Genomic DNA, 14413 nt, shown 5'->3' on the forward strand with positions numbered 1-14413 from the left:
GAAAGAGTGATTTTTTTAAATTACTATTTTAATTAATTACATTAATAATAATGTAATTACTATTTTCTTTTACATATTCCAGAATATTTTATACCCAAATATTTGATCCCCTTGTGAATATTATTTCATAATATACAAGAATATTATCTTCAAAAGCATATCTTTTTATTAATATTAAGAAAGTACCTGTGTAGCTTATCAGGGTTAACAGAAATAAGTTCTTGGCTTTAAATTTAATAGAGAGTTGAGTGCTGTGTACCAACCAGTTTGGAAAGTTCTGAAGACCAAGTATTAGTAGTGAGGATCTTTTCTCTGGGAACCCAGTGCTCATACACAGCACACAGTGCCCGCACAGCTCTCTGACCCTCTGGAGTTTCATCCCCTCCAATCAGTACTCTGTCTGGGTTCTTCAGGTCCTTGATAGCCGTTCCTTCTGCCAAGAACTCAGGGTTGGACAGCACCTAGACTCCCAACGCAAAGGAAAGTTTTAAGCTAGAATTAATTACGGACAACTTTAAAGCATCGATACCTACATAAGAAGAGCCAGATTCTAATGCTTCCTTTTTTTATACCTGTAAATTCAAGTTAGGTTTTGTGTTTGCATCAAATATTCGACGAATACTCTCTGCTGCCCGCACTGGGACTGTGCTTTTCTCAGTCACAATTTTGTACCCGTATGAGTTTTGCACAATGCGTCTAGCACAAGCTTCAATGTACTTCAGATCTGCTGCGCGGCCTTTCCCCATTCCGTAGGTCTTGGTTGGAGTGTTCACCTGATGAAAGTATACGGGATTAAGAACAGAGTATGAGATATTCACAGAGTATGAGATTTCAAGATCTGCCCTGGACCATCAACTGACTAGTCAACTGGGAAGTTAACATCATTAGGAGCCCTGGTTTTACCCTCTATTAGTTCCATGGAAAGAATATTTTATGAGAACTCATTCAGTACATTTCTGTTGAGAAGCTACTATATACGTGCCAGAATCAGGGCAGGCAGGTTCCAAGCTAAGCCTGCAGATATAAAGATGAAAGAGACTCCAAAAGGAGTTCACAGTCTGAAATGAAATGTAAGTTTTCTCTTTCTTCCTCTCTTGATGGTATGTAATATATTATCCTGGTCTTTAAAACTAAACTTTAAACTCCTTTTTATTCTCCTTTTTTATAGGCCTATATATATAGGTTTTTTAAAATGTCTGCAGTATCATTCACAAATGCTTTCTTGGCTCATTAGAGCTAGAAATTATCTAGCGCCTTCAGGATACAGAATACTATGTGGACAAAGACTACCGTATAGAAAGAAAAATAAATCATGAGTCCAGAGTCTAGGCATTTAGTTTTGGCTTAGCTGTATCATGTAAACTTGGAGAAGTGTGGCTGCCTTTGTCTCAATGACCTCATTGGAAAATGAGAATAACACACTCTAAAATCTAACACACAAGCTTTATAACACTCTCGTAAAAATGAAAGTACTCTGAAAAGTCTAAAATTCTACGTAGGAATAATTTTTGAACCAGTAAGTAGCACCAACTGTCTTCTCTTGACAAGCTTATAACTTAATGGGAGACTAAATAAAGGAATCAAGCCCAAATAAATCAAACGTGAAGATTGGGTTGAGGTGTAAAAAGCAGGAGGAAAAACTGGTTTATATGCATACGGAACAACTTAGGAAAAGACCTAGACGTGGAAGTAAGGGTGCAGTGGAACACAGAAGGGCAAAAATGGTGAATGGGATAATGTGAAACATGCCAGAGATGGGGATGATCAGATGGCTTCCCTGGGAAAGGAGCTCTGAAGATAACAGTTGAAAACTGATTCAATAGTATAAAACTATTTCTGCCTGGAATTTGCCTAAAAATAATTTGGGTAATCTGGGGTGGGAGGAAAGGGAGAGAAGTAGTAAATAAGTCAAGATCAGCCATGAAAACTGTTGACAATGGGGTTCACTATATTGTTGGTTTCATTTTTTGTATAAGTTTGGTGTTTTCCACAATGAAAAGTATACAACAAGCACATTAAAAAAAAAAAAAAAAAAACTGATGCAGAGAATAATGGGAACTAGGTAGGAGTTATACTACAATAAATTACCCTAACAGGCACACAAAGTAATAGCTTGGAAAGATTTAAGGCAGTTCAGGCTAGATCGGCAGAGAAGCAAGCGTAAAATCAGCTATCTGTGCCAGACCACACTAAGGTGAACTCTATGGCCTTAAGAATAGATACTTAAAAAATTTTTTTTTCATATAGAAAAGTCCCCTATTCCTATTCCAGGCTATGGTTATCCAAATGTTGGACTAAGGTAACATCTTGATTTTCTCCAAGCATCTAGCTACTCCAAAATAATTTCTCCTTTTCTATGCCTCTACCCTAACCTCCTGCAAGCTTAAGTAGAAGATTGGGTAGATGAGTCACAGAAGTGGCACCAATTTTCTCTGAAGTAATTTTTAAAAAGAGAGACTGAATTCATAACACAGTTCTACCAAGGGTTGCATTACTACTTTCTTCTGGAGTTCCTATTTCTTCACAGTACTGCTTTTGTCTCAACACACAATCAATTCAACATCATCTCTGCTCTATGGACCCCATGGTGTTTATCTCATGGAACCCAGTCAAAGCTCACATCACTGGCTTTCCCTTTATTCCTTAAGGCTGTACAGGTCTTGAGTCATATAACACCTTAGCTCAGCCACCAATTGGTGATAACTATACCATCACACACAGAATATTTGAGTAAATGGTTACCAGGACAGCAAGAAACAAGTTACCTTGGTTCAAATATTGAATTATCAGAGTGTATTCCCAAGCATTCATTCTACTTGTTTCATTACAAAGGTAAAAGAGTTAAGCCCTATTATGAGCTGAAGGTGTCTGTGGACTAGCCTAATAACCTAACAAACATATGCCAAGTTCTAAATAATAAATTTAAAATCACTTTTGGAACATAAACTCATCTAAATAGGAGATGCCTGTAAGTTTGCAGCAAATTTTACCTGATTCTTTTTATCTCACTTCCACCACGCAGTGGAAACAAGAAATGATGAAATACATATACTATCACCATATGTGCTCACACGTGCTCACATGTTACCAGCACTTCCTAATTCTAGATCTCATATTAGAAACTTTCTCTGAACTTATTTGTTCAATGATCTGAAATGATCAGATGATTATAGAGTTTGGTGAAGTGTTGGATAAAGTTAGTGATAATCAAAATTCAATTGGACAACTCTATACTAAGTAATGCAGTGGCTTAATACCAATGGCTTTACTATTAACATACAATGAAACTTCTATATAGACAAGAATACATAAAAACTCACACAGCAAAGGAAAATACTTACAGAAATAAATACAAGATCAGCTTCTTTAATGGCATCATCAATATTGGTAGAAAAAAATAGATTTTTTCCTCGACAGGATTCTACCACTTCTTTTAGTCCTGGCTAAAAAGAAAAAAGAAAAGAAGTTGTACATACATTTTACCAGTCATATGAGATAACCCATATGACTTACATTCATTAAGGGGAAGGTCATGTGTAATTTAAAGGTCTAGATTTGCTCTCAAATAACACCTCTGTAGAAAAATCAAAGATTATACTGGTACCGAAGGCCATCAGGTGTACATTATGTAACAAATAAAGCAAACCTGAACTTGCCACAATTAAAGCAGCAGATTAATTTAATGCATGTCATTCTTTACCATGTTCCGGACTTCTTCATAAGAGTTAACAATTAACTCCAAGTATCAACACAATCATCAGAAAAGTCAAAAGTCTTTGTGGTTTCAAGCAAACATTTGATTTTGCATTGTCACTAGAATACAGGTTTTTACTCCCAAGAATTCAGGCCATAGAATACAGGCCATTCAGAGTGGTTGTGAAACAGTCTTTACTCTACACATAAATATATTTTTTTTCTAAGTCCCATTATAAGAAACACTTCTATTAAAAAATTTGTTACTTTTCCCATACAATTTAACAGGAGATATAATTAAGAATTTTGAGCTGTACAACACCACCTAACAAGTATTCTTGCCTCCACCCCCCAAAAAAATCAGGTGTAAATCTGATCAGACCAGTCCAATCAGCAAAATCTATTTATCTACAGGATAAACAACCTGGTTTCTTCAATAAACAAACAAGAGAGATTAAAATACTGTGGTCTTGGGACTTCCCTGGTGGCACAGTGGATAAGACTCCACGCTCTCAATGCAGGGCGCCTGGGTTCAATCCCTGGTCAGGGAACTAGATCCCACACGCATGCCGCAACTAAAAGTTTGCATGCCGCAACTAAGGCGCCAGTGAGACACAGCTAAGGAGCCCTGGAGCCACAACTATGGAGCCCACGTGCTGCAAGTAAGACCCGACACGACCAAATAAATAAATTTAAAAAATATATATTGTGGTCTTAGGGAATTCCCTGGCGGTCCAGTGGTTAGGACTCTGTGCTTCCACTGCAGGGGGGACAGGTTTGATCCCTGGTCGGGGAACTAAGATCCCACATGTTGTGCAGTGAGGCAAAAAACAATATATATATATATATATATATATATATATATTTTATATATAATACATATACAATATATATATTATATATATGTATATAGTGATCTTAAAAGACACTTAAGTGATACAAATCTATTGCAATATATGGCTCTTACTTGGATTCTGATTCAAATAAACCATGGAGGGGAAGGACGTGTTTAAGAATTCTTAAAAACCAAAGCAAAACAGACCTTCTTCTCTCCTGGGAGAGAAGGTTCAAATAATATCCAAAATATTATGGATGTATAGAAAACTATATAGCAAAGTAAAAAGTCAATTCAGGGGCATAGGTCTAGAATTATATCCAGAGGTAATTCACTTTTCTTCATGGTTCTGTGGACTTTAAACATAAGCAGTCAGAGAAAGTGTAAAATGTAAATTCAAGATTTCTACTAGTTTGGCTAAAATGTATAACAGGACCAGCAAAATATACGAACCACTGCACCATGAATATAGTGTCACTAATTAATATAGTGTCACTAATTATGGCAACTGGTTCCTTAGTTATTTTGACTAGGTTCTAGAAAATAAGAGTAAAAGGTTATGGAGTTGGAATTTTACAGAGAAGATTTAATTCAATGCTATATAATCTCCTAACATTTAAATTAAAGTAACCTAAAATCAGAGCAACGCAGAATTTATAATAAGTCTTAATAAGACCTCAAAATGAACAACTACATTATTCCGTTAAAATCAACGGGATATTTGTAGATATCTAAACTAGATGCAGAAGCAGTTGATAATATAGGTTCTACCTCTTATTAGATTCATTATGTAATTTTCATAACTAGTATTTAGAATTTATATGGCACTTTTTATGGAAGAAAAATCCTTTCACAGGATAAAATTAGCTTTCATTTTACTCAGAAAAAGCAAAGCAAATTATCCATTTTGGCTTTTTAGAAGTAGTTATTACATTGTTTTTTTAATGAACAAAGTTAACAAAAAAGCAATGACTATTCAATAAATATGGCAACACAAAACAGAATGTTTTCATTGGTTTTTTTTGTTTGTTTGGGTTTTCTTGGCCACACTGTGCAGCTTGTGGGACCTTAGTTCCCCAACCATGGATTGAACCCGTGCCCTTGGCAGTGAAAGTGTGGAGTCCTAACCAGTGGACCACCAGGGAATTCCCTTCATAGTTAAATATTAAGAGTTTCTATTATGCTGTTCCCTGAGTAAAAACTTGAATATCTTATTACCATATTTCATCTGATAGTCATTACTATTTACTTCTCAGGTGGTAAAAATGACTACTTTTTTATTAACATAGTTTTGACCCATAAAATATAAGCCTATAAGAAGAAAGAACCACAATGAACACATAAATTCATGGACCCTAAGTACATTTAGCTGGGTTTTTTCAATGTCGCCTGGTAATCTTTTTACTTGTCCTCTCATCCTGAGATTACTGCTCCAACCTCCACTACATCTTCTTCAGAGTAGCTGGCATCCCACCTTCAATTGAGATGACCAACATTTCAGTCACTTTTATTTCCTGTTCCCACCAACAAAACAGTATCTTCATCCACCCTTGTTTACTTCCCTCCAGTCTGAGAAAGAGGCTTTCAAGGCCAATTCCTCTTCTTGTGTTTCTGATCCCATCATCTTTGCTATATTTCTAGACTTTATTCCATCAATTAGCCCCTTTCTTCTTATACTTTTTTTTTCTTCTTCTTATACTTTTGACCTTTCCTTCTCTATGTGATTTGTCTACCTTAGTTTATTAACATGCTTGATTCTTTATCAACCATAGGAAAAAATATAATGTTTAAAAATCACTGCTTTTGCGCTTCTCTGGTGGCGCAGTGGTTAAGAATCCGCCTGCCAATGCAGGGGACACGGGTTCGAGCCCTGGTCCGGGAAGATCCCACATGCCATGGAGCAACTATGCCCATGTGCCACAACTACTGAGCCTGCGCTCTAGAGCCACGAGGCACAACTACTGAGCCTGTGCGCCTAGAGCCTGTGCTCCACAACAAGAGAAGCCACCACAATGAGAAACCGGCGCACCACAACAAAGACCCAACGCAACCAAAAATAAATTAAAAAAAAAAAATCACTGCTTTTACCCTGTGTCCCTCTCCGGTGACCACCCCCTTTATTTCCCTTTAATTAAACCTTTTAAAAGAAGAGTCTTACTCCTTTTCTACACTCTCTCACTTCTTCAATCTCCTACCTTTTGTAATTGTTCTTGTAAAAGTTACAATGACCCCCATAATACCAAATTTCATGAGTATGTCTCTGTTCTTATTTCTCCTGTGCTTGGCAGAATTGACAGCTTACTCATTCATTCAGAAAATATTGATATTTGTTGAGCACTTACTAAGTGGTCACTGTGTTCATCACTCATAATCAAAACATATATACATCTTTACGGAGCTTGCACTACTAAAACTCTTCTGGTTTTTCGTTCACCTTCTCTGAACTACTCTTCAGTGCTTCTCTAAGGCATTTCTTCCTCCACCTCTCATCAAACATTAGCATTTTGACCCCACGCTCGGTTCTCTCTACAGGCTCTTCTTGGGAGAGCTCAACCACTCTGACTTTAACTACTGCCTGCATAATTAATTTTTTTAACTTCCTGCATAATCTTAAGTTTACGTCTTCAGCCCTGAATTTCTTTTTTTTTGGCCATGCTGCACGGCTTGTCGGATCTTAGTTCCCTGACCAGGGTCTGAACCCAGGCCGTGGCAGTGAAGGTGCTAAGTCCGAACCACTGGACCTCCAGGAAATTCCCCAGCCCTGAATTCTTGAATATCATTCTAGATTCCTTCCTCTACTTCATCCTTCTTGAATCAACAATCAAGTCTGATCATTTTTCCTTCTAAATATTTCTCTTGGGAATTCCTTGGTCATATACCAGAAGCCACAGGGTAAGGCCAAAAAGAAGATTTCTCCAATTAGTCTAGTGAGTTTCGGACTGAATGGAGTGAGGGTGGAACAACTATCAAGGAGGGTGTGTACTCAAAAGTTCATTAAATATTATAATTACATATTAGTTATCTTTTCTTTATCAGTAACCAGGAGTTAAACAGTCACCAAAAGAGACTCTCTGATATGAAAAATTGGTATTTACAATGAAAAATCAATGCCATAGATTTTTATAATATCATTGAAAACAAATATCTGCCTGGTTGTGTATTTTTTTTTTATTTTATGTACGTATGTATGTATTTGGCTGCGTTGGGTCTTCATTGCTGCTTGCTGGCTTTCTCTAGTTGCAGCGAGCAGAGGCTACTCTTTGTTGCGGTGAGCGGGCTTCTCACTGCAGTGGCTTCTCTTGTTGCGGAGCATGGGCTCTAAGTGCACGGGCTTTAGTAGTTGTGGCGCACGGCCTTCAGTAGTTGTGGCTCACGGGCTCCACAGGCTCAGTAGTTGTGGTGCATGGGCTTAGTTGCTCTCCAGCATGTAGGATCTTCCCGGACCAGGGCTCGAAGCCGTGTCCCCTGCATTGGCAGGCGGATTCTTAACCACTGCGCCACCAGGGAAGTCCCTTGTTTGTGTGTTTTTTAATGCATAATAGAATACAAATTTAAGGAGGAGGTTGACTGCAAAGGTATCTAAGGTTTCTCTGGAAATAAAAATATTTCTTTGCCTTGTCCAAGGTAGATCAGTATAAAATCACAAGTAGTAACAAGATCTATAAGCTACTAATAAAGGAATTCAGAAAGCAGCATGAATTCTGGTTAAACCTGCCCTTTGTTTTTCTTCTTTTATAGTCCTTCCTGTTTGACATTTCACATAACATTTTACATCTCCTATATGGCCAAGGAAATGTGCAGGAATAGTTAGTTTTACAACATAAAATAAACAAAAAATGGAACAAAGGCCTAACAAATCTTTGAAAATGGATAATTGGGACACACAGTTTTGTTTTGTTTTGTCTTTTTAAATACAAGCTACAGAAATCATTTATTTTCTTCTGATTTATAAATTTCTTAAGCAGGTGTCTTTTAACAACTGATGTGTAAGAAAGACACATGAAAATTATAAGCCTAAAGTCATTTACTTGCTAAGAGGAAAATCATTCTACTTGTTAAAAAGATTCCTTCTAGAATTTTAAAGTAGCAGTGCCATGTTTTAACCTCCAAAGTCAGCTGGGTTGTTTTTTTTTTAAAGATTCCATTTCCTTTGCAGGCTACAACTAAATACTGCAGAACTAAAATAGCTGCTTCGGTTGTCATCACCTAATTTTGTGGAGTAGACAGATTAAAAATGAGATAAAAATAAGACTTTAAAGACCAAATAATTACAACCATTAAATAAAGCCAATACAATTATGGGACATTTAGAGTTCTGAGAACTCAGAAGTTGCTTCTAATGAGCACAGTGCTAGCTAGACTTTGAAATCTTTTATATTCTATTTAAAGAGATTTAAAGAAGAAAAAATTTATTTATGAAATAAAACTGTGAAAACAACAAGAAATACTTTTGTTTCTTTGTTTATAAAAGCTAGGTTACTGAGAAAAACAAGTAAGGTGTGGAAAACAAATCATCTTAGATCTTAGCTCTTTTAATCTATCTATATATCCCAACTGGATTCAATGTCAATGTAGAATACACTATTTTCTTTTTTGGAGGCATTTAACTTTTAATTTTTAAAAAAGTAACAAGAGGGCTTCCCTGGTGGTGCAGTGGTTGAGAGTCCGCCTGCCGATGCAGGGGACACAGGTTTGTGCCCCGGTCCGGGAAGATCCCACATGCCATGGAGCGGCTAGGCCCATGAGGCCATCGCCGCTGAGCCTGCGCGTCCGGAGCCTGTGCTCCACAACGGGAGAGGCCACAACAGTGAGAGGCCTGCGTACCACAAAAATATAAAAAAAATTAAAAAGTAACAAGAGTATAACATGGCAAATTCAGATCATCTCACTTCTTTTGTGGCTTACTGTTGTTTTTATTTGGGGTTTTTTGGTTGTTATTTATTTATTTTTATAGAAGTATAGTTGATTTACAACATTGTGTTAGTTTCAGGTCTACAGCATAGTGACTCAGTATTTTTGCAGACTGTACTCCATTATAGGTTGGTACAAGATGACGGGTAAAATTCCCTGTGCTATAGGGCTTCCCTGGTGGCGCAGTGCTTGAGAGTCCGCCTGCCGATGCAGGAGACGCGGGTTCGTGCCCCGTTTCGGGAAGATCCCACATGCCGCGGAGCGGCTGGGCCCGTGAGCCATGGCCACTGAGCCTGCGCGTCCGGAGCCTGTGCTCCGCAAATGGGAGAGGCCACAACAGTGAGAGGCCCGCATAACGCAAGGAAAAAAAAAAAAAAAAAAAAATTCCCTGTGCTATACAGTATATCCTTGTTGCTTATCTATTTTATATACAGTAGTTTGTACCTGTTAACTCCTTACCCCTAATTTGTCCATCCTCCCTTCCCTCTCCCCTTTAGTAGCCACAGGTTTGTTTTCTATATCTGTAGAACACACTATTTTTATTTTTTTCCCCATTTATTTATTTATTTATGGCTGCATTGGGTCTTTGTTGCTGCGTGCAGGCTTTCTCTAATTGCCTTGAGCGGGGGCTACTCTTCACCGCAGTGCGCGGGCTTCTTATTGTGGTGGCTTCTCTTGTTGCGGAGCACGGACTCTAGGCTCATGGGCTTCAGTAGTTGTGGCACATGGGCTCAGTAGTTGTGGCATGAGGGCTTCAGTAGTTGTGGCTCGCAGGCTCTAGAGCGCAGGCTCTAGAGCGCAAGCTCAGTAGTGTGGCGCACGGGCTTAGTTGCTCCGCAGCATGTGGGATCTTCCCGGATCAGGGCTCGAACCCATGTCCCCTGCAGTGGCAGGCAGATCCTTAACCACTGTGCCACCAGGGAAGTCCAAACACATTATTTTTAATTTAAAGCACTGAAGTCTTAGGAAAAAGAGTTTCAGATTTCAAATAATAGAAATAGTACTAATAATAAGAATCTGGCCAGGGAATGTGCCTGGCCAACTAATTTTTTTGTTTTCTCCAAGAAAAACGTCTAAATCCAATATATTATAGATAGTTTATACTTTTTTCTAGCTCAAGATAACCTTTTTATTTTGTTTTTATGTAAAATTTTTATTGAAGTAAAACAAAAATACAGAAAAGTGCATATATTTTAGTATAGAAAAGTGTATAGCTCAATTTTCACAGGTGAACACACTTGTGTAACCATTATCCATACAAGAATTAAAAGAACAGGGCTTCCCTGGTGGCGCAGTGGTTGAGAGTCCGCCTGCCGATGCAGGGGACACAGATTTGTGCCCCGGTCCGGGAAGATCCCACATGCCGTGGAGCGGCTAGGCCCCTGAGCCATGGCTGCTGGGCCTGTGCGTCCGGAGCCTGTGCTCCGCAACGGGAGAGGCCACAACAGTGAGAGGCCTGCGTACCGCAAAAAAAAAATAAAGAACATTACAGGGAGTTCCCTGCTGGCTAGTGGTTAAAATTCTGGGCTTTCACTGCCAAGGCCTGGATTCAATCCCTGGCTGGGGAACTGAGATCCCACAAGCTGCACAGCATGGCCAAAAAAAACCAAAAAAAAACATAAACAGTAAATCAGAGCCTGGAGTATGCCCTCTCCTAGTCTCTACAACCCCTCAAACTACCATCATGCTGAATACTATCACCAGAAATTAGTTTGCCTATATTAAACTTTATACAAATGGGATTATATAGCATGGACTACTTTGTGTCTGACAACACATTACTTTTGTGAGAATTTAAACATATGCTTGCATGCAGGAGTAGTTCCATGGATTTTAAATACAGTATAGTATTTTACTGCAGGATTATACTACAATTTATGTATCCATTCTATTGCTAATTAACATCTAGGTTGTTTCCCATCTGGGGTCATTATGAATTGCACTGTTAATACCTGTCTTTTGGCGCATAAATGTATGCCTTTCTGTTGGATATACACCTACAGGTGGAATTTCTGGGTCAGATATGCATATTTTCAGCTTTAGTAAATACTGCTGCACAGTTTTGCAAAATGGCTATACCAATTTACGCTCTGACCAGCAGTGTATAAAATTCCAGTTGCCCTAAATCCTTGTCAGCACTTGGTATTAGCAGTAGTGATAATTTTAGCCATTCTGGTACATTTTGTGTTTGAAAAGTAGAGTATACTGCTGACATAATTAATTACTGAATGACTGGATATGAATATGGCTCACAAGGTTTCAGATGACTTGCAGCCCTTTTATGGATATCAGAATTATAAAACTCTTAATCAAGTTATCTTTCCAAAATGTTTTTTAAAATGTTTTTAAAAATTCCCCAAGACCTAATATAGTAGTAATGTTACGTTTATATAACAGGAAAAGAAATGCTATAACACTGAGGTATTTAAATAACTATTATGGGAAGTTAATCTGGTAGAGGAAGAAAGGGTAAAGCATAAATAGAAGCTACCACACACACAGAGGGCTTTTTTTTTTTTAATTCTAAGTCTGATTCAGATATTGGTAAATCTGTGATAAGTGGCTACTAATCTATGGGTACTTTTTCATGGATTTCTATTCATAGGCCTATAAATAGCAGGCAGATTTATCTTACAGAGACTTCCCCTTCTAAAGATCACTTAAAGACTATGGTTGATAAGAGTCTTATAAATAATAAAACTTTTCAGAAAAAAAAGAGAAAAGAATATATTAATGTTAGAGAGAAAATGCTACCCTCAAATTTTCAAGTGCTTCTCTGTATGTCAAAAGCATAATATCATGAACTCATTTTACAGTGAAAATTTTTTTAAATGGAACCCTGCTTAATAAAATAGAGGCATATTTTCCTAACTATGAGTTCTCTAAATTCACAGAAATTTTGAAATTCCAATTTAAACAAATTTGTGACGCTAAACACTGAATATGAAAGACACCATTTATTCATCCAAGGTTTACCTGATATAAATACAATCACCCAAAAATATAATACTTACATGAATTAATATTATAAACATCCACAGTTTTTTAATTTTTACAGATGTCACTTTTTTTTTTTTTTGCAGTACGCGGGCCTCTCACTGCTGTGGCCTCTCCATTGCGGAGCACAGGCTCCGGACGCGCAGGCTCAGCGGCCATGGCTCACGGGACCAGCTGCTCTGCGGCACGTGGGATCTTCCCGGACCGGGGCACAAACCCGTGTCCCCTGCATCGGCAGGCGGACTCTCGACCACTGCGCCACCAGGGAAGCCCCAGATGTCACTTTTTAATTGTACTATTACCATATGGTAACCATACTAACAAACAAAATTAGAAAATAGAGAAGATAAGAAAATTACCCATAATCTCACTTCACTAATATAACCATTATTAATATTCAATATACTTTTTTCTAGGCATTTTCTCTGGGCATATTTGACATAATTATAATTGTAATGTCCATAACATTGTATATTTATGTTTTTTCATTTAATTTCTTACCAGTTGAAGTCATAGAATTTTATATTAAAAGTAAATTACTTAGCAAAAAGAGTAAGAAAACAAAGAGCATAAGAACAAAGCACTGTTTAATATGGTTTACCTCATAAATAGGAAGTGTAGGAGAGTTCCATGCATTGATTCTTGATTCATTGACATCAACAACCGTTACCCTGATTTCAGGGCACATATGAGCAATGACACTACATGTGGGTCCTCCAACATAGCCTGCACCGATGCAGCAGATCTTCTTAATTTCAAACATGATTGTACTAGAAGGGAAAAACAGTAAGACCGTCCAACTATTGAGAACAGAAAATTTAAAGAAATCACACTGCACATTCATCACCCTTTATAAAAACTGTCAAGGTGACAGATACTGGAAAGATTTCCTACATTCACACTCATTAAGAATTATGAAAACAATAATAAAAAAATAACGTTCCAATTGGATGACCTAGCCTGTTTCAGCTGTACCAGCATGAAATATGGAAAAAATTATAGTAACTGATATTACTAAAGAAGTGTCACAAAGATTATAATGACCTAATATAGAAAGTCAAGAAGCAAAATAAAACCTTACTTAATCTTCTAACACTCTAGGGTAACTTTGATTGCTGAGGGAAAATTCAAGGCTGAACCAGTGCAATTCTTGCTTAACTAAATGCTGGTGTACAAAGGTCAGCTTTACAACAGGTTTAGACTAAAATGACAGATATTAAGATTAGCTCCTAAGTCCAGAATTGGCCTCTGAGATTATATTCCCTGCACAATTTGGTTTCAGCAATTCATTTTTAGGTACTGTACAATGATCTTAAACTCTATTTCAACTTTAATTAGAAACCAGGAGATGGTTAAAAGAAAGTGATTTCTGTAGTTAGCAAAGCTGTTACACAGATTTTGATGGGTTTTTTAAAAACCAGTGAATTGATTCACTCGAATCAAAATGACAAGGGACTGAGTTATATGTAAGAATTTCAGTTTATTCAGTAATGAGAACGAGAACGGTCAAACTGATAAGATTCTTAGAATTTTTGTCCTAGAGAGTTTAAGCATTTGTTAGTATATTCCTGCATGGATCAGAGAAGGTACTCTGGAAGGCTGATCTCATTACAATGCCTGGCAAGTATATCTCTATTATGAAAAAAGATACACAAAGCACATAATTAAGATGATCCAATTCCCTTTGGTCTGAATCTGTATTAATCAAACAATGCTCTAATCTTGGTTGGTTCTCTGGGTAAGACTTCCCAACTGGAAGAGAATGAGCTGACAACCCAAACAAGTATCCTGGTCTGTGTTAATAAACAAGTAATCTGGCTTATAAATTGATCTTTAGTAGTTATGATTAGCAGATATCAACTCATAGAGTCTGATCTCTAATGACTTTTTTTTTTGGCCGCATGGCTTGTGGGATCCTAGATCCACGACCAGGGATCGAGATCAGGAGTCGAAAACCAGCCCCTCCTCCCCTCCCCA

The 14413-nt window shown here is 37.5% G+C and overlaps 1 protein-coding gene across 3 annotated transcripts in view; it reads right to left on the reverse strand.

The window, feature by feature from the left end:
- Positions 1 to 14413, reverse strand: part of UGDH (UDP-glucose 6-dehydrogenase) — a 33601-nt gene that overhangs the window by 8501 nt on the left and 10687 nt on the right. Inside the window, exons 2-5 of one of the 3 annotated variants that reach the window (XM_007449421.1) lie at positions 13038 to 13206; positions 3342 to 3443; positions 573 to 773; positions 264 to 461 (exon numbers count right to left, since the gene is read on the reverse strand). In XM_007449421.1, coding sequence (XP_007449483.1) covers positions 264 to 461; positions 573 to 773; positions 3342 to 3443; positions 13038 to 13206 — 670 coding nt within the window. Of the gene's footprint in view, positions 1 to 263; positions 462 to 572; positions 774 to 3341; positions 3444 to 13037; positions 13207 to 14413 lie in introns of those variants that run through there. The other 2 variants (XM_007449423.1, XM_007449422.1) reach the window with 2 other exon arrangements.

The sequence above is a fragment of the Lipotes vexillifer genome, unplaced genomic scaffold (genome assembly GCF_000442215.2).
Source record: "Lipotes vexillifer unplaced genomic scaffold, Lipotes_vexillifer_v1.1 scaffold153, whole genome shotgun sequence".
Lineage (NCBI taxonomy): Eukaryota > Metazoa > Chordata > Mammalia > Artiodactyla > Lipotidae > Lipotes > Lipotes vexillifer.